Source organism: Diceros bicornis, chromosome 17, assembly GCF_020826845.1.
Source record: "Diceros bicornis minor isolate mBicDic1 chromosome 17, mDicBic1.mat.cur, whole genome shotgun sequence".
NCBI lineage: Eukaryota > Metazoa > Chordata > Mammalia > Perissodactyla > Rhinocerotidae > Diceros > Diceros bicornis.
In genome coordinates, this window is record NC_080756.1 from 12,786,579 (window position 1) to 12,808,135 (window position 21,557).

At 48.6% G+C, this 21,557-nt stretch overlaps 1 protein-coding gene across 4 annotated transcripts; it reads right to left on the reverse strand.

Moving 5' to 3' along the window:
* Window positions 1-61: 61 nt before the first annotated feature.
* Window positions 62-20,055, reverse strand: DGKA (diacylglycerol kinase alpha). Of its 4 annotated transcripts, none has more exons than XM_058557982.1 (25): window positions 19,943-20,055; window positions 19,697-19,830; window positions 14,086-14,233; window positions 13,586-13,659; window positions 13,127-13,259; window positions 12,804-12,878; window positions 12,294-12,343; window positions 11,856-11,930; window positions 11,553-11,672; window positions 11,325-11,439; window positions 10,416-10,504; window positions 10,170-10,289; window positions 9,876-9,974; window positions 9,612-9,695; window positions 9,301-9,374; window positions 9,066-9,140; window positions 8,566-8,651; window positions 8,385-8,474; window positions 2,267-2,427; window positions 1,950-2,014; window positions 1,618-1,708; window positions 1,136-1,334; window positions 905-1,025; window positions 652-712; window positions 62-392 (listed from the first exon to the last, which is right to left on the reverse strand). In XM_058557982.1, exons 3-25 carry the CDS (start codon window positions 14,147-14,149, stop codon window positions 309-311), a joined length of 2,205 nt encoding a protein of 734 aa, XP_058413965.1. In that variant the 5' UTR covers window positions 14,150-14,233; window positions 19,697-19,830; window positions 19,943-20,055; the 3' UTR covers window positions 62-308. The 4 variants fall into 4 exon arrangements, with proteins under 4 accessions (XP_058413965.1, XP_058413964.1, XP_058413966.1 ...); XM_058557981.1 differs by having other exon boundaries at window positions 19,697-19,859; XM_058557983.1 differs by lacking the exons at window positions 19,697-19,830; window positions 19,943-20,055 and adding an exon at window positions 18,864-18,926.
* Between the last annotated feature and the right edge of the window lie 1,502 nt (window positions 20,056-21,557).

Below are 21,557 nucleotides of genomic sequence, written 5' to 3' on the forward strand. Positions count from 1 at the left end.
TCATTTAAGGAGTGGAAGTATAAAGGAGGGAGGTGTACCACTTACTTAACAGATATCCCAGTGGGAAAAACAAGTCATTTTATTCAGATGAGGCACTTTCAATGTATGTGTTTGTGGTGTGTGTGTGTATGTATGCGTGTGCATGGGGAATAGTGGAAGGTTGGTGCAGGATAATAAATACTGTGAGGGTGAAGGAACACTCCCCTGAGCTGGCAGGAGGATGTGGCAGCAATGTACAGAGCCTAGGAAATAGAGTCCAGAGACGAGGAGGTGGGTTCAAGGCTGGCTTGGAGGCTGAGGTGTCCCCCTCAGCACAAGAAGCCAAAGAAATTGGAGGAGCGGGGGGGTGGGCCCATGAGCATGGGCATCTGGTTCCTGTGGGTGATCTTGATCTGGAAGGGAAGGTGGCATGTTCAGAGGCAGGACCTTGGGGCTGGAGCAGCAGAGATTTGGGGGAAAGTCTTTGGGGTCTGGGGTGGGTTGCTGGGGTCCTAAAGAGGCCATAGTTGGAAGGCCAGGGGCAGAGAAATCAAGATTTGGGAGAAATGGTGCACAGGGGAAGTTCAGGCATCAGGAGGAGGTAAAGAAGCTGTGCTATGGAACCCATGGAGCCTGAGGGTTCAGTTTATGGCAGGCATAGGCAATACTCACTGTACAGGGCGTCTGCATCCAGGGTTCTCCATCAATTTGCATGGGGAGGGTTTTGGTGGTGCTGTGGGAGGCCAAGGCAGATTGGTGATTTCTTTACCAATTGAACACCAAAACTTGGTTTCTCAGGCTGGCTTTGAGACCCTTTGTTACTGAGGAAGAACTCCTAGTACAGCCCCTCCCCACCATTCCCATGACTCTCTGCTCTCCTAAGCCCACTCCTTCCCTCAGAGCCTGTGGCTGGAGTTCTCCTTACTGGAAGGTGATCTCAGAGCACTTGGCCAGCCGATGTCCAGCATTCTTGAGCTTGGTATAGATCTGGCCCATCTCAATGGCACCCTCCAGCCCTACTACTTCCAGCCGCTTGTCACTTAGGTCTGGGGGTGGGAAGCAGGGAGATAGGTTTTGCAGAAGCAGGGTGCCTCCAAAGAGAGTCACACCTTTCCCTTTGTCCTGCCCACTTAGCTCCCAAGGCTGCACCTCTCACCTGGTACACAGGTTTTCAGGATATCAGGGTCGGTGATGACTTTAGCTGCAGCGCCTAAGGCCTGGTTGATCCCATGGATATCCCCATGAGGTCTCTTGGTATCCCCCCAGAGGTTGGAGCCGCCGTGCGTGCTAGGGATGTTCAGCACTGCGATGCCTTCTAGGGACAGGTTGCTCAAATCCAGCGGTTTCCCACAGATCTGAGGGGAGGAGAGCACAGATCCTCACCTCATGGCATAATCACAGATTTGACCCCTCCCTCCATCAGATGACAAACTGGGAAGGCCAGGATTTGGAGGTGTGTAAGGAAAGGAGGGAAATAAGGACTGGTGTATCTTGAAAACTTGGGAAATTAGGATTGGAGAGCTGGGAGGTCAGAGTATAGGTCCAAGAATATGGGAAGTTCCTGAGGGCACCTGTGGAAGGAGAAACTAAGATATAAAGAGCTAAAAAGAATGTAGGGTTGGGTCTCATCCCACCCACCTCAACTGTCAAAGACTCCTCCAGCTTTTTGCACGTTGAGAAGATGGATTCAGAAGTGGCGAATTCAAAGTACCATAGCTTGTTCTTCATTCTGTGTCAGCCCCAACACAAGGCCCAGTAGGGAGGGACAAGTTATACAGTGCTGGCCAAGGTGGGCCAAGTGACAGGGAAGGACATCAACCTCCCGACCCCAGTCCCATGGGGAACAGGGTAGCTTTGGTTGAAGGGCTTCCTAGAGGTGTCACTGCCTATCTAAGTGCTCTGAGTCAAAGTCAGCCACAACCTAGTCCCTGCCACTGTATATGCCCACCCCCCATCCTCTTGCCCCTCACCTGCTGTTGAACTTCTCAGGATATTTCTCTCGCATGACGTGGAATCGGTGAGCAATAGAGGCATCCTGGGGAGTTTAGGGCATGTAAGATCAGAGGCCTGCCTCCTCTCTCAGCACAGAACTCTTTCTCTCTTTAACTCCCCAGTTTGGGAGCAGTATGTCCCAGGTTCTTTTCTTGCAACTAATACCACTGTACCCCACCCCCAATTTCCCTGTGTCACAGCTCCCTTAACCTCTACCTTCCCTTTCTGCCCTCTTCCAGGCTCTGCCTGCTTAACCCCTACTTCCTCCCTTACCCCCAGGCCCCACTCCACTGACCACACCGATGGAGAAGTAGTTGTTGATGATTTGAAAGGGGACTGGGTCACTCTTTTCTTCAGTTTGTTGGGGTATCACTTCCACAGACCATCGATCCATATGTACCACCTTACTCATCTCTAAATCCTTGAGGATCTTCCCCAAATTCTGTCCCTCATACCCTAAGGATTGGGGAGAAGACAAGTTAGCACTGAGCCCTGGATCCCTGAGGGACCTCTTCTCAGTTCCCAACTCCACAAATTCCCAGAGATCCTCTGCCCTGGTTCTGCAGACCCTCCCAGCCTAGCCAGTGAAATGGCAAGGTGCTCGGTCATGAGTCCCATGGACCAATCTTAAGGTCAGCCCCTTACTGACTCTTTTCTCCACATTGTCATGGAGGGTGAATGTTCCCAATGTGCGTGCACAACTAACAATAACACCAAAGTTCCTCTGGAAGATTAGAGAAAATAGCCAGGAAAATACAAAACAATAAAAAAGATGAGCGATAAGTGGGGGTAATCTCTTTCTCTGTCTGATGCTTCCTCTCCCCATTCTATTGGATAGAATACAATGTAAAGCAATGGTGTCTAAATAGTGTGATACTGGCACAGCAAATAGAATAAAAAGTTCAATAGTAAAGAATAGAGTGGGGCTGGCCCCGTGGCTTAGCGGGTAAGTGCGCGCGCTCCGCTACTGGTGACTGGGGTTCGGATCCCGGGCGCGCACCGACGCACCACTCCTCCAGCCATGCTGAGGCCCCGTCCCACATACAGCAACTAGAAGGATGTGCAACTATGACAAACAACTATGTACTGGGGCTTTGGGGCAAAAAGGAGGAGGATTGGCAATAGATGTTAGCTCAGAGCCGGTCTTCCTCAGCAAAAAGAGGAGGATTAGCATGGATGTTAGCTCAGGGCTAATCTTCCTCACAAAAAAATAAAAAATAAAAAAAAATAAAGAATAGAGTGCCCAGAAATAGACTCAAGTATATCTGGGAATTTAGTATATGATGACATTTCAAAGAAATGGGGAGGGCCGGCCCCGTGGCTTAGCGGTTAAGTGCATGCGCTCCGCTGCTGGCGGCCCGGATTCGGATCCTGGGCGCGCACCGACGCACCACTTCCCCGGCCATACTGAGGCCGCGTTCCACATACAGCAACTAGAAGGATGTGCAGCTATGACATACAACTATCTACTGGGGCTTTGGGGGAAAAAAAATAAATAAAAAGAAATGGGGAAAAGACGGGTTATTCAATGAATGGTGCTGAATGAGAAGTAACTCCTTATTCCAAAATAAATTCAAGGTGGGTCAAAGAGTTTAAATGTGAAAAAATGAAGCAGAAGTTGTACTAACAGAAAACATGAGTGAATGTTTTTATAATCTTTGAGTGGAAAAGTCCTTTGTAAAGCATAATATAAAACTAGAAGCCAAAAAGAGAAGACTGACAAATACAATTATATTAAAATTAAAAACTCCTGTAAGGTTAAATAAACTAATGCACACCTGGGAAAAAAAAAGACAAAGAAAAAAATATCTGAAGCACATTTAACAGACTAACTTCTCCAACATTCAAAAAATGCTTACAAATCACTATATTTAAAAGTCAATAGAGGGCTGGCCCCGTGGCTTAGTGGTTAAGTGCGCGCGCTCCACTGCTGGCGGCCCGGGTTCGGATCCCAGGCGTGCACCGACGCACCGCTTCTCCGGCCATGCTGAGGCCGCGTCCCACATCCAGCAACTAGAAGGATGTGCAGCTATGACATACAACTATCTACTGGGGCTTTGGGGGAAAAGTAAATAAATAAATAAAATTATATAAAAAAAAAGTCAATAGAAAAATGGGCAAATAACACAAACAAGCCAATCACAGAAGAAGAAATACAAATGGCCAGTATGCATATTAAAGATGCTCAATATTACTAATAATTAAAAGAATTGTAAATTAAAATAATTAGTCAACTTTTTGTTGCCTCTCAGATTGACAAAGTATAAAAAGATTTAGAAAACCAAGTGTTAATGAGATTATGAATAAACTGGCACTCTCATTTGCTGTTAGTTGGAGCATAAATTGGTATTTCATTTTTGGAAGGCAATTTGGCAATTTTTATCAAAATTTTATCAAAACATAGCCTTTGATGCAGCAATTCCACTTTTAGGAATTTCTCCTGCAGAGACTAAAACACATGTGCACAGAGATGGTTGTACAGGATGTTTGCTGACGTACTCCCTAAAACAGGAAAAAACTGGAAACAATCTAAATGCCCATCAGTAGGGGAAGGTTATATTAATTACGGCAAATCTACGCCATGAAATGATGTGCAGCAATTGAATATAGAATGAAATCTATATGTACTAACATAGAAATATCTCCAAGACATATTAGTCAATGAAAAAAGAAGTCCCAGAACAATCTGTAGCATGATCTCATTTATGTTTGTCTAAAAGTGTGTGTGTGCGTGTAAAAACAGGAAAATGAGTGTCAATAGGAAACAGTGGTTATCTCTGGGGAAGTATGTGGAATTTGGTGGAGGGTAGGGAAGAGGAGACCTGTGTGGGAAGTCTCACACATTTTACTTTTTAAAATCTTTTATAGTGCAAATGTACTGATATATTATTTGTGTAACTTTTTAAAAATACAATAACTAGTAAATGTACATATTCATACTCTTTGAGCCAGCACTTCCACTTCTAGAAATCTCTCACATCTGTGTGCAGAGACAGAGGTGCAAGGGTGTTCACTGCAACACGGTTTGTGATAAAAAACCGATCATTACCCAAATATCTCTCGATCGAGGACTGGTTAAATAAATTATGACATATTTACTCAATGGAATGTTATTCAGTAATAAAAAGAGTGAGGCAAACCTGACTGTATTGAAATATAATGATAACCAAGATGAACTGTTTAGTTAAAAAAGGAAGAAAAACATCAATAAAATGATCTCATTGTTTAAATACATAATAGTATGTGTCTAGAAAGAAAAACATGGAGGAATAGACTCCCAAACTTTAGGGAGTATATTACAGGGAACTTTCACTTTCTTAGCATGTATATCTGAAATGTTTGAATTACTTTTTACCACAAGCATGTATTATTTTTGTAATCAGGAAAAAAAGATTAAAAATATAAGTCTCCACTTCCTCACATTCCATTTGATGGTTCAACCCACTGTAATTTGCCTTCCACCATACCTCCCTGCTGAAACTCTTTTGGCAAAGATTGGCAATGATTCCTGCCAAAACCAAGAGTGTATCTTTAGTTCTCACTTTAATTCATGCAACTCCTCACTTGGCCTCTAAAATACCACTCTCTAAATTACAGAGGACCCTCTCTGACTGTGCCTTCTTAGTCTCTATGGTAGGCAGAATAAGGGCCTCTCAAAGATGTCCACAGCCTGGGCCGGCCCCATGACTTAGCGGTTAAGTGCACGCGCTCCGCTGCTGGCGGCCCGGGTTCGGATCCCGGGCGTGCACTGATGCACCGCTTCTCCGGCCATGCTGAGGCCGCGTCCCACATACAGCAACTAGAAGGCTGTGCAACTACGACATACAACTATCTACTGGTGCTTTGGGGGAAAATAAATAAATAAATAAAAATTAAAAAAAAAAAAAAAAGATGTCCACAGCCTAATCTCTAGAATCTGTGACTATGTTGCCTTACCTGGAAAAAGAGACTTTGCAAGTATGATTAAATTAAGGACTTTAAAATGGGGAGATTATCTTGGATTATCTGGGTGGGCCTGATGTAATCACAAGGGGTCCTTATAAGTGAAAGAGGAAGGCAAAAGGGAAGTCATGGAAAGAGATGTGACAATGGAAGCAGAGGTTGGAGTGATAACATTGCTGGTTGGAAGGGGGACAATGAGCCAATGAATGCAGGCAGCCTCTAGAAACCAAAGGCAAGGCAAGGGATTCTCCCCAAGAGCCCCTAGAAAAAAACAGCAGCACCAACACCTTGATTCTAGTGCAGTGGGAACTATTTTGAACTTACGAACTCCAGAGCTGTAAGATAATAAATTTGTGTTGTTTTAAGCCACTGTTTGTGGTGATTTGTTACAGCAGCAATAGGACACTAATACAGACTCCTTTAATAATTCATCTTCCTCTGCTCAACCCTTAAATAGAGTATTTACCAGGATCTTGCTGTCCTTGTCCACCTTCTCTTCTTACCTCTTTCTCTGGGTAACTCATCTACTCTCAGGACGTCAATTACCTCCTAGGAGCAGATGACTCTCAAACACATATCTTCGATCCTGACTTCTCTCCTAAATTCCTAACATTTATTTTAACTACCCATCACACATCTCCATCTGGGTGCTCAACTGACACCTCAACTCAATATGTCTAAAACGGAATCTATCTTTCTTCCTTAAACTGGTCTTCCTCCTGTATTCCCTATCTTAATAAATGGCACCCCCATCTGCTTGCTCCCCATGTAGAAAATGTCCTAGACTGATCTTCACCTCCTCCTCCACACCCATCAGTTACCAAGTGTTGTGGCTTCTACCTCATCAACTCCACTGCTGCTGCCTTTGCTGTTGTGTTCATCATCTCTTGTCTAGACGATTGCAATAAAGGTATTCTCCTATCCTGTCTCCTTCCTCCAACCCATCCTCCACAGAGTTCCCATAGCAGTATTCTTTTCATGTCCCCTTCTTCAAATGTTATGATTTTTTCAATATCAACACAAATTTTCATTAGTGCTGTATTTATATCATTATTTTCATGATTCAGGTTGAATTATCAGAAACTGCTATGAGAGTCTCATTTGCAGAACACACAGTAAAGACTCAAAATATATGATTTCAAAGTGTCTAATACTATAAATGAAAATGAAGTCAGATGCTGAGGATTTAAAAACTGGCCAAAAAAATTGATCATGTGTTTAAATACAAGATTTAAGTTATAATATGCACCCAGAGATATTTCTGCTTTCTGGAATAATATTTTATATACACAGAGAGTAGTTTTTATTATATACATAGAGTAAAATACCATATATATTAGCATCTATATATATATATACCTCTCTTTTCTTTTAGTTAAATCTTTCATGAGTTCAAGAGTTACCCACGGTTCAAGGATTGCACATTCAAATGCCTTAGTGGCTAGAAAGGTAAAGTGAATGAGTGAATAGCAAGGAACCGAGGAGACTGTGGTAAATTGAAGAATACATGACCCACTTCTTAGAAATAACCAAATTCAAAAAAATTTAAAACACTGTAAGGCAAACAATACAAAACAAGACAAATCATTTCTGTGGGCTGTCAGCTTTCAATCTCTGGCAGGATAAAGTTAAAAGTTCCTCACCACAGCATTCATGACCCTCCATCATCTGGACCCTGCTCAACTCAGTCCTCTCTCTTTCCATTCCCCATCTTGTACCCTATGTCCCAGTCACAATGAATGACATACACTAATGCACCTCCACATTGTTTGGTGGCTCCTCTGGCCTAACACGACTTCTTCCATCTAGAATGTCTTTCACTCTCCTTATCAGACCCTGATTCCATAACCTCCTGCAAGATCCCAGAGCTGGATTCTCAACCCAACAGCCTCAATTCCAAGATACCTCAAACTCAACTTGCCCCACACTGAGCTCTTCATCTACCAATACCATCCCTCCAATTCTTTCTCTTTGAAGGGAGAAAGAGACCAGAAATGGGAGTGCAGTTAGGAGACTGTTGCAATAGATTTGGGAAGAAATTATGATGAATGAATGAATGACCACTGATTAACTGGTTGAATGAATGAATGAACCATGGCCAAGTTCCCTGCTAGCTCCATCACTCAGTATCTGGCTTAGCTCTTATACAACCTTCCTTGTTCCCGCATTGTCCTCCCCCCACCCCCACATTCTTGGCTTCTCTGAGCCCTAAGAGTTGGTTGGGAGAAACAGATGGATATTTTTAGGTTTATAGGGAAGAGGATTGTCACCCTTGACCCTTCTAGGTTCAGATTATGGTCCTTGCTTCTTCTAAAGCTCTCTTCCATTTGGGCAATCCACTTTGGTACCCAACCATCTGTGCCTCTCTTCTTCCTCAACCCTCTTTCTATGCCTTGATACCTTCTCTAAGTGCCTTTCCCTTCTTACCCAACTGCCCTCATTCCCCAGGAAAACAATTTCTAACCACTTACCTCCTCCCCATCTTAGGCAACGAGCCAGATCATTTCCAGTGCCCAGGGGCAACACAGCAACAGGAGGCACAACAGGCAAGTTGGCTTTGTCTGGGGAGGCAGGTGAGGAGATGGATGGAGGGAGTTAGCTCTGGAAGGCCACTGCCCCAGTGCCCTGCCCAGAGCCTCTCCCTGCACTGACCAATGGTCTCTAGAATCCAGCCTACTGTGCCATCTCCGCCACACACCAAAACCCGGCAATCAGGAACCTCTCTGAAGAATCTGAGCCTGAGACAAAGGTGAGAGAGAAGGTGAGGAAGGATAACAGGATCAAGGCTACCCAACTCCTGGACAGACAGATTACTTCTTGTCTCTCATTCCTTATGACCCCCTTTCCCTTTGTTAAAAGGCTTGAGTTTCTATTAAGGGCAGAGAGAAAGTACATTGGGGGAAGTTAGAGCCACTCCTCAGTGGTTAAGGAGAAACCGGCATCTCCATCCTTTGAGAGCAGGAGAAAGATGAGCCAGAGAACTCAGAGGTGGGGTACCCAGTGACCCCAGGAAAAGCAGCATTCTGAATTCTGGTTTCTTGGGGTCCCCCAGCCTTCCCCTCCCAACATACACTCTTTCTTGCTCTCTCCCAATGTACAAAGACAGGCAGGCACACACAAACACTGTGATACAGCCCCTAACCTATACTCACCCTGGCTCAGGACCATCCTTTAGGAGGTTGAACACCTGTCGAGGGTTTAGCAGATATTGGAATTTCCAAAGCACCCTGTGTGAGGGAAAAAGGAAAGCTCATGGCAGCGGATAGATATTCTGCACCCCACCCTCTTGATGTCCTCCTCAGGGTATGTCCCCTCCATACACACAGATTCCCAGCCTCTATCAGTCATCCCTCTCCATCTTAGAAGACCCAGTATATCTCTTCTCACCTCTCCCCCTGCTTCCCGCCACTCTTAGGGTTGACGAAGACGAGAAGCGGGTGGGTGTTAGAAACAGGGTCAATCTGCATTGGGAAAGAAAACAAGGACAGGGAAGCAGAATTTTGTCAGAGTTAAGATGGGCCCTGGAGACAGGGGCAGAAGGCTGGCATTCCCCCAAGATGCTTTCCCCTCCCCTACCAGGGTGGGGCTTCTGAAAGCAGGCACCATTCCCCAGGTTTCCCACTTCATTCCCTCCCATGAGGGCTCCAGCAAAGAAAAACCAGCCCCCACCATGAATCCCAAGCCTCTCAGCCCTGTACCCGCAGAGCCTCAAAGGTGCTCAAACTTAAATCATCCACAGTCTTCTGGCTTGTTTTGCTAGTTTTACGCTCCTGTCCAGAGGCCTAGGAAGGGAGGGAAGCAGAGGGAAGGAAAACTGGATTGTGTGTGTGAATCCCTAAACAGATGAGAGTCTGACTTGAATCCTAAAAGTATAGGCTTTCTGTATGAAGTGACATTGTGTGTGTGTTTTTTAATCCAGGAAGCACTCCTGTCACCTCCCAGCTGCTGCCCCAGGGTCTCACCAGGACGCTGGGGTAGATGGAAGATGGAGGCAGGATGTGATCACGGAGCAGCCCACAGTCACACTCAGGGCCCACGGCTTGCAGGCAGTCATCATGGATCTGAAAGACAAGGAGGGCTCGGAGAGATGGAACCCCGTCATCTCTCAAGTTGGGGGTCTGGGACTGGAAAGAGAGCCCTTGGGAGCAGGGGCAGCTGTGGCTGAAGGGGAGATGGGGCCAAGAAGGTGAGCGGAGAGAGGGCGGCTTCGGGAGGGGACCTAAGCCATAAGCTGGAGGGACAGCTCCTAAACTGACCTCTAGGTGGCACCACACACAATGCAGCCCGACTAGGCTGTGGTAGATCCGGATCTTTTTCTGACAGCGGTCGCATCGCCCGGACTCACAGCCTCCTCGAACCCACACATGTGATTGGACCTTGGGTAGAAAGGCAATCCCTTGTCTGAGAGGGTCTGAGCAGGGACTGGGGGAAGGGCTGAGGGCAGCAACAGGCTAAGAGCCATGGGCAGGATAGTGGTGATGGGGGGGCATGGGGTCACTCACACCAATGTCCTTCCGAGACTTGGCATAGGTGCTGACTTCACAAGGCAGGGCCTTCATGGCACAATGGTCGTGAACGATGTACTTACAGACTGGGTGAGAGGGGAGAAGATCAGAGCCTTAGCTGCAGCCCCTCCCCCTATTTCCTCCTTACCTGGGGGTGAGGCGGGAGCACTCACAGAAACAAGACATCTAACCCATTGCTGTGGGGGTGGGTTAGACAATTACAGCCTGGGGCAGGGGCTTACCTCCAAGACCTGGGCCTCTTGCTCTCTTCCCCCTAAAAGAGCAATTGCTACCACATGCCCGCCCCCACTCCATCCATGTGCCGGGAACTGAGCTGGACGATGCAAAGGAGGACCAGATATAACAACAACAATAATAATAAAATAGCTCATTTTTATTGCAGACTTAATAGTATGTACATGCACTGTGTGAAGTGCTTTTCTTGCATCAACTTATTTTTTTTCGTGAGGAACATCAGCTCTGAGCTAACATCCAATGCCAATCCTCCTCTTTTTTTGCTGAGGAAGATTGGTCCTGAGCTAACATCCATGCCTGTCTTGCTCCACTTTATGTGGGACGCCGCCACAGCACAGCTTAGACAAACGGTACGTCCGTGTGCGCCTGGGATACGTACGAACCTGTGAACCCCAGCCCACTGAAGCAGAGTGCGCGCACTTAACCGCTTGCGCCACAGGGCCAGGCCCCGCATCAAGTTATTTAATGCTCCCTGTTACCTCACTTTCAGTTGAGGAAACTAAGAAGTTACGTGGCTATCCCAAGGTCATATAACTAGTCAGTGGCAGAGCCCAGGACTCAAACCCAAGGCTCTCTAAGTTCAGAGCACCATGCTTCCTCAGATAGCTGGGCTGCCCCTCTGCTCCCACACTCCCAGGCCCCATCACTCACGGTTACAGCTCAGCCCCTGTTTGCCAAGACCAATGCTCGACTCGCACAGGTTGCAGTAGACTGGTCGGGGGAACCTCTTGGGTCTCCACATGTGCTGCCCATTGTCCTTCAGGGTCTGGGAGGGCACAGCAGACGCTAGGGAGTGCCTATGCCCTTAGAGGGCCAACCTCTGACAAGCACAACCCATGGCAGCTGTCTTACCCATCCTCACAAGTCTTTTCTACTCACCATCTCCAGACCCAGCAGCACTAGCAGTGGCACAGTGGTGGCCCCAGCCCGGAGCCACTCAGCTAGGGAGACAGAGCCGCTGCCATCATAGTCAATCTCTTTCATCATCTCCTGAAGAATCTGAGCAGAGAATGGGGGAGACTTGTGGCATGAGTTGCTCCTCAGATCTGACACCTCTCCACTGCCCCCTAGGACACCCAGCCCAGCCATCCTAGCCAAGGGAACCACGCTGCCTATCAGAGATGGTGTAAGGGAGACACATGATTCACCAGGGAGAAGGGACATGAAGAAAAACTGCCTTACCGGCCTCAGCTCAGACACATCCCAATCCAGGTATTCAGCCACTCGCATCATCTGTATGATGATTTTGTCCACTTCCTGGGGGCCAAGAGGGCAAGAGCCACAGCCGTATCCCACCTCACTACCACCATCCAAACTCTTCTCTAGAACTCAGGGTTCCTGGGTTCCACCCCCAGACCCACCTCTCATTCTCAGGTGCCTCTGCCAAGTAAACAAGTGTCTATGTGTGTTCATATGTTTGCAAGGCAGCCCCCAATGCATGTCTCCAGCCTCCTCTTTTACGGGTCAAGAGCTTAGGACCTACTCCCAAATTTAGTCCTAGAGGACTCAATTTCTCCCTCTAGCTTCCTCTGCTTCTTAAGATCCTGGAGAGTTGGGACAGGAGGGCACAGACAAATGGACACAGACTCCCTTGCCCAGCATACAGGTCCCCCAACTCACTGAGCTGTCCAGGATCCCATTTCTGTCCGTGTCGTACAGCTTGAAGGTGACTGTGGGGTGTTTTAGGGGGGCCAAGATCAGTTTGTGAGAGATACCCAAAGAATTCATAACAGAATACAGGGGAAACAAAGAGATAGAGAGAGACCTTTTGGATGAAGAGCCCAGAGCTTGGGGCTGGGACAGAGAAAGGAGACAAAAAGGGTGGGGAAACAGGCTTGGATTCCACCCTCAGTGAGCCTGACAGGGGAGATAGTACACACCTCCCACATCCCAACAACACCCCAGGCCACCCCCAGGAAATGCACAAGACATGGGAACTGAGGTGACTATATGGAAGGCATTAGGTATAGGAGTTTAGGGAACAGAGGAAATGGGCCCATTCTCTGGCCCCACCTTTGTCTGGCCCTGTCAGCCTTTAGGAATCCTGAAAAAATGAGGGAAGGAAGGCTGGGAAAGCCCCTCTCTCCCTTCACCTTTCCTCCCCTCTCCCAGTCAAGAGTGGCAACTCACATTCTAGCTTGTCTTCTGGCCGGCCACCCTCCAGAAGGGAAAAGTAGCAGGAGACATCACTGAGACATACCAGATCTGGTTACAAAAAGGGCAACAGATTTGAGGGTGGGCCTCCCTCCACTCTGGCTCTTCTCTTTTCCTTCGTTCCTGCTCTTCTCTTTAATTTTCCTCCCTCCAGCTCCTAGCCCAGCCTGGCCACTCTCCACCTCTCTCCCCCAGCCCTGCTCCTAACATGTGACTCAATTCAACTCTCGCCCCCCAAACCCGCATTAATTTGACTTTTCTTCCAGAGGCCCAGCCCAGTCCCACCTACTTGACCATACCTTTTTTCACGGTCTCTTCTAAGTAGTAGTCAGTCTGGAAGGACTGAAACAGTGCCAGGCTTAGGTGACTGGGAACATTATCTGCTTCTAGATAGATTTTCAGGAATTGCTGGAATCCCTCGTACCCAATGGCCTATGACGAGAGCATGCATTAGCCTGGGGAGTCTGCAGGATGGGAGTTGGGGAGTGAAGAATTGGGAATGCTGGGGACAGAGACAATAAGTGCCGAGCTGAGAAGCATCCAAGGCAGGAGTACGATTTCTTGGGTTGAGTCCTCAGTTAAAGGAATATCTTGCTTTGCCCTAAAGCAATAGCTGTGGTAACAATCGATGCTGGGGTATCTAGATGGAGGATAGCAAGGGCCCAGAATAATCCCTGGCAGTTGGGGATCCCAACAGAGTAGCAAAAACAAAGATGGGAGGAGTTGGTCAAGGAGAGGATTTCCCAGCTGCCACTCACATCTCCTTGGACATATTCAGCCATTTCACCATCCTCGAAGAGCTTTAGGACATCACTGACCTTTTGGGTGGAGTCTAGCATATGAAGAGAGTGAAAGAAGAGCATTAGTCTGGTCCGGCTCTCCCTGCCTTCTGTCAGAGTCCCACCCAGACATCCAACAGGAAAAAAGCGTCAAGTGAGATGAAGAAAGAAAAAATTTCAAGAAGAAATTGAGAAATACAGAGAGAAAACATTTCAGATCCTCCAAAGTGGTACCCCTCCTAACTTCTCTCCTCTGAGACTTGGAGCAGGCAGTCAAGGTTCAGAGACGTGTGGGTAGAGAATTGAGAACCCAGGCATCTCCCTATCTCCCTCTCCTCCTTTTTCCAGTTATAGGCAAATCTCAGGAGCTGTCTTGCTCAAGGCCACTGGGGAAACTGGGGGAGTTGGGGGGAATGAGGAGGAGGAGGGATTCTCTAGGGTAAGGTCTCCAGAACTGAAGGACTGGGAGGAAGACTCACATTCCATGTATTTCTGCAGCTGGGCAAAATCATTGGGGCTTATTAGGCCCCTCTCCTTGGCCATCTTTCTTTTTTCCTTAAGGATGGCCACAAAGGTGGCTTGGTAGTAGTACTTCCGGTGCCTGGACCTCCACTTACAAGGGCAGTTCTGGAGGAAGATGACAAGAGCATGTGGTGGGAAGAGCCAGCTGTCTGGTCTCTTTGCTTCTGTCTGCCCCGTCCATCCTCTACTGGCACTATGATTTCTTTCTTTCCTCATCTGAGTCCCTCCTGAAGCCTCTTCCTTTCCCTGCATTCCTCTCTCCTGTGTATGTCTCTCTCTCTGCCTGACAGAGTCTGTCCTCTGTCTCTGTTTCTCTGACTCATCTTTGACTTTCTCTCCTCTGTTTCTGGATCTTTCTCCAGCTCTCTGATTTCTCCCCCAATCTGTCTCGATTCATCTCTGACCACCCTCACCTCCTCGCCCCCAGCCCCCTCTTTCCCAGTCTATATGGGTCTCTGTGAACGCGTCCCTTGCCTGTTTCTACCTCTTCTCCCGCCACCCCCAATCTCTGCAGTCTCTCCCGAGCTTGCAGTCTCTCGCATCTCGGATCCCGCAGTCCCGGCCCACCCCGTGGTTCTCACGGCGTTGGCGGCACGCCTCCCGGGCCACGACCCCATCTTGCTCCGCCTCCAGCCTCGGTCCCCAGCGCCGCTCAGCCACCCACTCCCTGAGCCACCCACGCCCCGCAACGACCTCTAGCGCTTCTGACGCGCGACACAGAACCAGCTCTGGCCGAGTCCTCAGCCTCGGCCCCGCCTCGCCTGCGTCCCGAGGAGCTCCACTGGGGAAGGGCGGGGACCCAGGCGCGCGGGATAGGGAAGAGATAGGGGAAGAAGGCTCTGAGCATCTGCTTAGCTTCCCAGTTCCAGGAGGGTTGAGCTGAGTGCGGGAGTCTTGGATGCGGCGTGGGGGGAGGGGGGGGGAGGGGGGATGTCTTCCTTCCACCCTACTAGGTTAGTAGTGTTTAGGGAGCTCCAGCTTTCGGCTCTGGGACCCAGGGACCAAAGAGGAGCCATCAGGTGGATCATGCTGACCTCTGGCCCAGGGGCCAAGTTGCAAAGGGCAACTTGCCTTGAGGATTCAATAACAGCAGTAACAATATCTTTCATGAGTATAGTACAGCACTGTTTTGAGTCTAACAGAGCTAGGGTTAGTCATGTCTGAGTTCCATTCTTAGCTCTGATACCACTATGTGACTTGGGCAAATTATATCTGTAAAATGGGGGGAATGATACCCATCTTTCAGTTGTGAGGAGTAAGTCAAATAATGTATGAAAAGTACCTAGTACAATGCCTAGCATTGTACTTCTATATGCCTATAGAAGGCCTACAAGAAATGGTAGTTATTATTGTATTAACAATTAAAATCTAATCCAATGAGACAGGAAATTATTGGTATAGCCATTCTACAGATGAAGAAACTGGAGCTCAAAGAGGTTGGGACTTCCTAAGGCAGGTGATAAGTGGAGGAGGCCAAAGCTCTAACCCGAGAACCCCATGTGGGGCCCCTGCCTGTCTCTCTGTCCTCCTCTCGTTCCACTTGGTCCTTCACACACTGCCTTCTAGTCCACTGCCTTCCTTTCTGTTCCTCAAGCACGCCAATTCTTCCCTGCTCAGGGCCATGAGACTTACTGTTCTGTCTGCCTGGAACACCCTTCCCCAGTCTTGGCAGAGCTGACTTCTCGCCCAAGCTGAAATCCAAGAGATCCAAGGTCTCCAAGAGACCTTCCCTGACCATTCCACCCTAAGTAGCTCCCTCCTTTGCACAGCACTCTCCTTTGTTTCCTTCACTGAACTTATCACAAGTGGAAATTATCTTCCTAACTCATTTGCTTCTTTGTGTTCTGTTTGTCCTCTTCTACCAAAATGTAAGGTCCACAAGGGGCGGAATTGTTGGTCTCGTTCACCACTGTATCCCCAATACCTGAAACAGTGCCCAGCATGTTGTAGGTGCTCCATGTTGGTTGTACAAATAGTTGTGTAAAGTTAGGGAGTCATATTTTGGGAATATTAATCCAAATACAGTTAAATGAAATACCAGAGTGTCCATCCTGACAGGGGAATATGAGACAATTTGGAACACATATAGTAGGTGCTAAATAAATATTTGTTAAATGCATGAATGATGCTAGAAAGCACTTATTGTGGTACTCCATCCAAGGCTCTGACCTTCTACCCACCCCACCCCCACCTTATTTAGGGCTCCTTGGGTCAGGCTCAAGGAGGCAATTAAAGCCTAAAAGAACTTCCTTTCTGATAGTGTAGCCTCTGTAGCCTCTGCCCTTGGGACAGCTCTGCCGCTCACCTCTGTGTAGCATACCATTCCTGTTCTGGGGGCTCTCTGGGAACACTTAGAAGGGGGTTCTGGGACACTGATATTCTGGAGAAAAGACTGCACCCATCTGGCCCTTTTCTATGACTATAATCCAACTTCTACTGCCAACAGATCTAATGAATACAAAATAGTTTTATGGTTAATGGGGCCTGTATGGCTTAATTAGCCTCTCTCATTACCCCTGGGGATTCTTAGATGGCTCCAAGGCTCTAGGAAATGGAATCTGAGAGAGAAAGTGACAGGGAGAGAGCAAACAAGGGATGACAAACAGGAGAGAGGACATGATGCTTCCCTCTCATCTTTCTTTTCACAGTGACCCTTCCTAGTCCCCCAGGTCTTAGATGTAGATTATCGTAGAGGTTAGGAGAAGGACTTTTGCATTAGATAGTCGTGGATTAGAATCCTAACTCGTGGGGAGTTATTTCATCTCCCTGAACCTGTTTCCTTATTGGTAAAATGGGTACCTAGAGAAATCAGTAACAATGCGGGGACTAAATAAGATAATATGTGACATATACTTAGCAAACTGCATGGCACAGAGGAAGAACTCAATAAACATTAGCTATTATTATCATTATTTATAGTACAAGGGTGGTACCTAGAGAAACACATCTGGAGATTAGGAAAAATGATGTCTTTGACCCAGCAAGGCATAAATTCTAGGAACTTCCAGTACCAATGAAGCCTAGTTGTACATCTTCCCTCCTCTGTCATATCTCAGGCACAGATATGAAGTATCAGGGTCGTGTAATTTGCCTCTGGGAGGGTGAGAAGCTGGCTAGAAACTAGACTGTCAGGGTCCAAAGACACCCCTGGGCTGGGACCTGGGACCAAGGACACTCCTGGCTCCTGGGATCTTTTCAGTTTCCTCCTGACTTTTCTCACCAAAAGTTTGGCTGCTCCTGCTGCTGGAAGGCAGCAAACCGCCAGATCCTGGGGCATTAAAGACCTGGAACAAGTCCAATTTTGTCCTCCAGCTCCATCCCAACCCGGAGGCTATAACCTGGGCTAGTCCAGGCGAATGCCAGGGCAGTGGAGGGTGGGGTCCGGGGCCCTCTCGCCAGCTATTTGTGACTCACCCTTCCCTTCCCTCTTCTGATTTCCCTGTCCACCTCTACCAACTTGGGGTAAGAAAGTAAGAAGTTGACTTGGAGGCAGACACTCCTAGAACATCCTCAGAGCTGGGAGGCACCAACTGCCATATTTTACAGAGGAGGAAACTGAGGCCCAGAGAGAGAATGAGTCTCTCAGGGTCACACCCAGACTCTAGACATCTTGTCCTTAGTCCGTTCCACTAACATTTAACCAGTGCCTCTGGTTTTCTAGATCTTATTTTAAACATTAAACACTAAAATTGCTGGTAACCAAGAGATAAATATGATTTCCAAAGCTTAGTGCTAACATTTAAGGTTTCCTTTTTCACGTCAACATTCATTGCTCACATTCCAAGTCTTGTAAGTTTACAATTACTCAAGAATCAGCTATGCCCCCGAACATTCCGGCTGACTCAGCAAGGAACCCCAAAAGGCAGGCACTCCCCTTTGAGGACCTAGGCCTGCTTACCTGGACTTCTGAATCCCTTAACCACACCAGGGCCTGCATCCTCCTCCTCTTTTACAGGACTGAGGGACGGTCTATTCTTTCCTGCCCATCCCTGCTACTAGCCCCTGAGAGGGCATCATTTGGCTTAAAGCCTCAAATTTCATTCAGCTTCCACAAACATCACAGATGGTAGTGTTACCTGATTAAGGGAGTGGGGTGTGTGTGTGTGTGTGTGTGTGTGTGTGTGTGCACGCGCGCGCGCGCGGGGGGGGGGGTGTCATTGTGTAGTACAGGAGGAAGTTACAGTGTTGGCATGGTTGGGGGATGTGGGCTCATACCTTCTGAGGCTGAGGAGATGCCCAATAACATTTGCATTTCTTACTCAGTAAAGCTCCTTTCCCCCATTTAAAAGTGAAAAGTGGGATTTAGACCCAGGTAGTTTCAGAAACTTCCCGATGACAGGTGTGGAAAGGATAGAGGTGGGAAGTTGGGGACCAGGAGGCCAAACAAGAACCCCTCTCCACCCGTGCAGACGGGTGTGGAACTGTCCGTAGAGGTTCCACAACAGACTTTCCCCTGACTCTGGTCCCAAGCAGCCGAGCCGCACCATCCCTCCGAGTGAGCGGGAGGGATGCAGGGGAAGGTCCGGGGAATCGCTGTCTGCCGGGTGCTGGCCCAGCCCTCCGCTGCCCCTCGCGTCCTGGCGCAAACTCTTCTGGCTACCCGCTCCAGCTGTCACGCTTCCTCCTTCTCCACCCAGCAGCCCTACCCCAGCCCCTGGGGCGTCCCCGCCCGGGCCCCCAGCCCCGCCTGCTCCGGGTGGGAGGGCGGGAGGCGGGGGGCTCGCGGGGTCTCTACCTTGCCTGCGGAGGGCGCGCGGTCGGAGCTGAGGTGCCGGCGCGGGAGCTGGAGCCCGTGCTGGGCTGGAGGGGACGGGCCAGGCAGAGGCGGCCGCCGGAGCCGCCCCGCTCCTGACGACACAGCTGCCCGCCCCCGACCCGGCCCGCCCGCCCGCGCCCTCGCCCGGCGCCCCCATCTTCGGGAACTCCAGTCGGACAGGCCCTGTCTCCAGTTCACCCAACCTGATTCCCCTTGCCCCCGAATATCTTCAGGGCTCTGGTCTGTGCCACTTTCTCCACATCCTGCGCTTCTCATCTTCTTCCCGCCCTGGGACAGCTCTGTTTCTTTCCATCTTCCTTTCTTTCTAATCACTCACAGCCTCTCCCCTCGTCTCAACCCTGGGAGACCAACATAGGGGGTGGGGCTGCTGATGGGACAGCTTGGTTGACGCCCACCCAGCCAGCGTCTCACCCTCTCCTAGTTGCTGCCATCGGGGATTTCCCTTCCCAACTCCTTTCCATCCACCACTGACTGAATGCATACTTGGGAGATCCCACAGCAACAAGGCCAGAGTTCCAGACTCCACATCCTGAGACCCATATACCTCCCTCCCCCCATGGGCTTCACACTGCTTGATGCGACTTGAGAGAATCTGGCCACCTTTGCCTTCAGGTTCCTCATCTCCCAAAAACCCAAGCCCCGGTTGTCTCAGACTTGTTTTCCCCAGTCTAAGGACACCTCCTTCTCTCAAGACTCAGATCCTTCCTTGAATTCTGCGGTGGAAGTTTAGGTGCAAAGAGCACTCTGGTCCGTGGCCACCCTTTCTCCACACCCTAACCCTCCCACTTTACCTGCTGGCCTTGGCAGGTGGTGTAGAAGGCCCCGGAAAAAAGTAGGGGTGAAAGGAAATCCTTTCAGCTTCTCCTGTCTGGAATTTCTTCTGGAGTTGTTAAAGGCTCTTGGGGCAGCATGGATGGTGGCGAGGCTAGTAGAGCAAGAGAGAGAGACAGAGGCCTAGGGACTTACTGGTAGGAACTGGGGACCCAGGCATCCTGCTCCCTGGCCCCACCCCAATCCCCGGTCTCACCCCCTCCTACCTTTTATTGAAGTAGGGCACAGTGACAAAAGCTTGAGTTCCTGGAAACTTCCCTCTTACACCTGGTGGTGGAAGAGAGGGGGCAGGGAGAGCTCTGACTGGAAGGGTGTATGTCTGCGTTGTATGTTGTGTGTCTACGTACACACATACATACACACACATAATATATACATACTTTTGGCGGGGGTTGGGGAGAAGGAGTGAATACATGAGGCCCCCTAGTGGAAACAGAGGGATCTAAGCAGTTCTTGATTGTTTCAAGACAGACTTGTCAGAAGAGACACCTCCATTTTTGTCAGAAATACAGCTGCTGAGTAATAGAGTTTGGCAGTACTGTTGTTGCATCTGAACTGGAGATCTGAGGCAGGGGTTGGAGAGGGTCTGTCTCTCTGCTCCAATCTTAAAAAGACAAGGGCCTTGCCACTCTCCATCCTTCATCCCCCCTTCCTATACGACCTCCTTAGTCATAAGGAATCATAAACACTTTTGAAGGCCTATTATGCACCAGGTCCTGTACTTAGTTCCGCAGCACTGCCAAACACACAGCCCAGCATAGGGCTGCACCAGAGTGGCTTGGTGTGTGTGTGTGTGCAAAGCCTCTCCACTCTAAGCCATCCTAAACAAACATACAATATAAGTAAGAATTTAAGTCCCCTAGCCCCTCTTCCAATCAGTTTTCTGCCCCTGAATCCCTCATCTAGAATTCCTGGAATGATACTAATCCTTAAGGCACTCAGCTTTCCTTGCAAATAATACTCACAGTGATACTACCCTATGTATGACCTCTGTTTGTCACTTCATCATCCTCAGATATGTCCCTACATGAAGTTAAAGACACTCCTTTTAAGTCATTTTTTGAGACTTCAAAGTGGGGCATGAGGCAATCTCTGTAATAAGGAACAAGATGGAATCAGTCATGCTCTAGGCTTCTTTGTGTCTTCTTTAGGATCTGTCCCCATCATACCCCAAGTCAGTTATTGGTGGGGGTGGGGGAAAGAAAGGCCAAGAAACATCTAAGGAGGAGGCGTCTAATGCCTACAGTTCCAGGTGCTCATTTCTTTAATCAACCACATCATAAAAGTCAGAAAGAAAGAAACCACAATGAACAAAGGGAAAGGAAAAAACAACAGTCTTGTTCTCCCCAACCTCTTCTTTCCCCTCTTCCTCCTCAGGGTGGGGGGCCACATCCGGGGCCCAGGGCTGGGTCTTAGGCAGGTCTGCTAGGCAGACACTTGAGTTTCACTTCCTGTCAACCCCAGAGCTGAGGCAGGATGTCTGGGGGCACAGTGGGGTGGGTACCTAGCATTGGGTAGTCAACAGGGCCCACTTTAGGATTCCCTCTTGCAGAAAGGTCCATTGAGCAGCGCACTAGTACTAGTACTCCTCAGGTAGTACAGTCAAGACCAAGGCATCCCTCTAGTTTTCACAGGCTTCATCTCACACTCTCACCTCTAATCATTAGTAACAAGGCTAAGGACAAGATGTTAGACCCAGCAGGGCTGAAGCACAATTGGTGAAAGAGCGGGGGTTAAGGATGGCAGTGTTAGAACACTTGCAATAAGTGTATTGAATGCAAACCAGTTTTTAAATGAGTCTTTTTTTTTTTGAGACCTTCT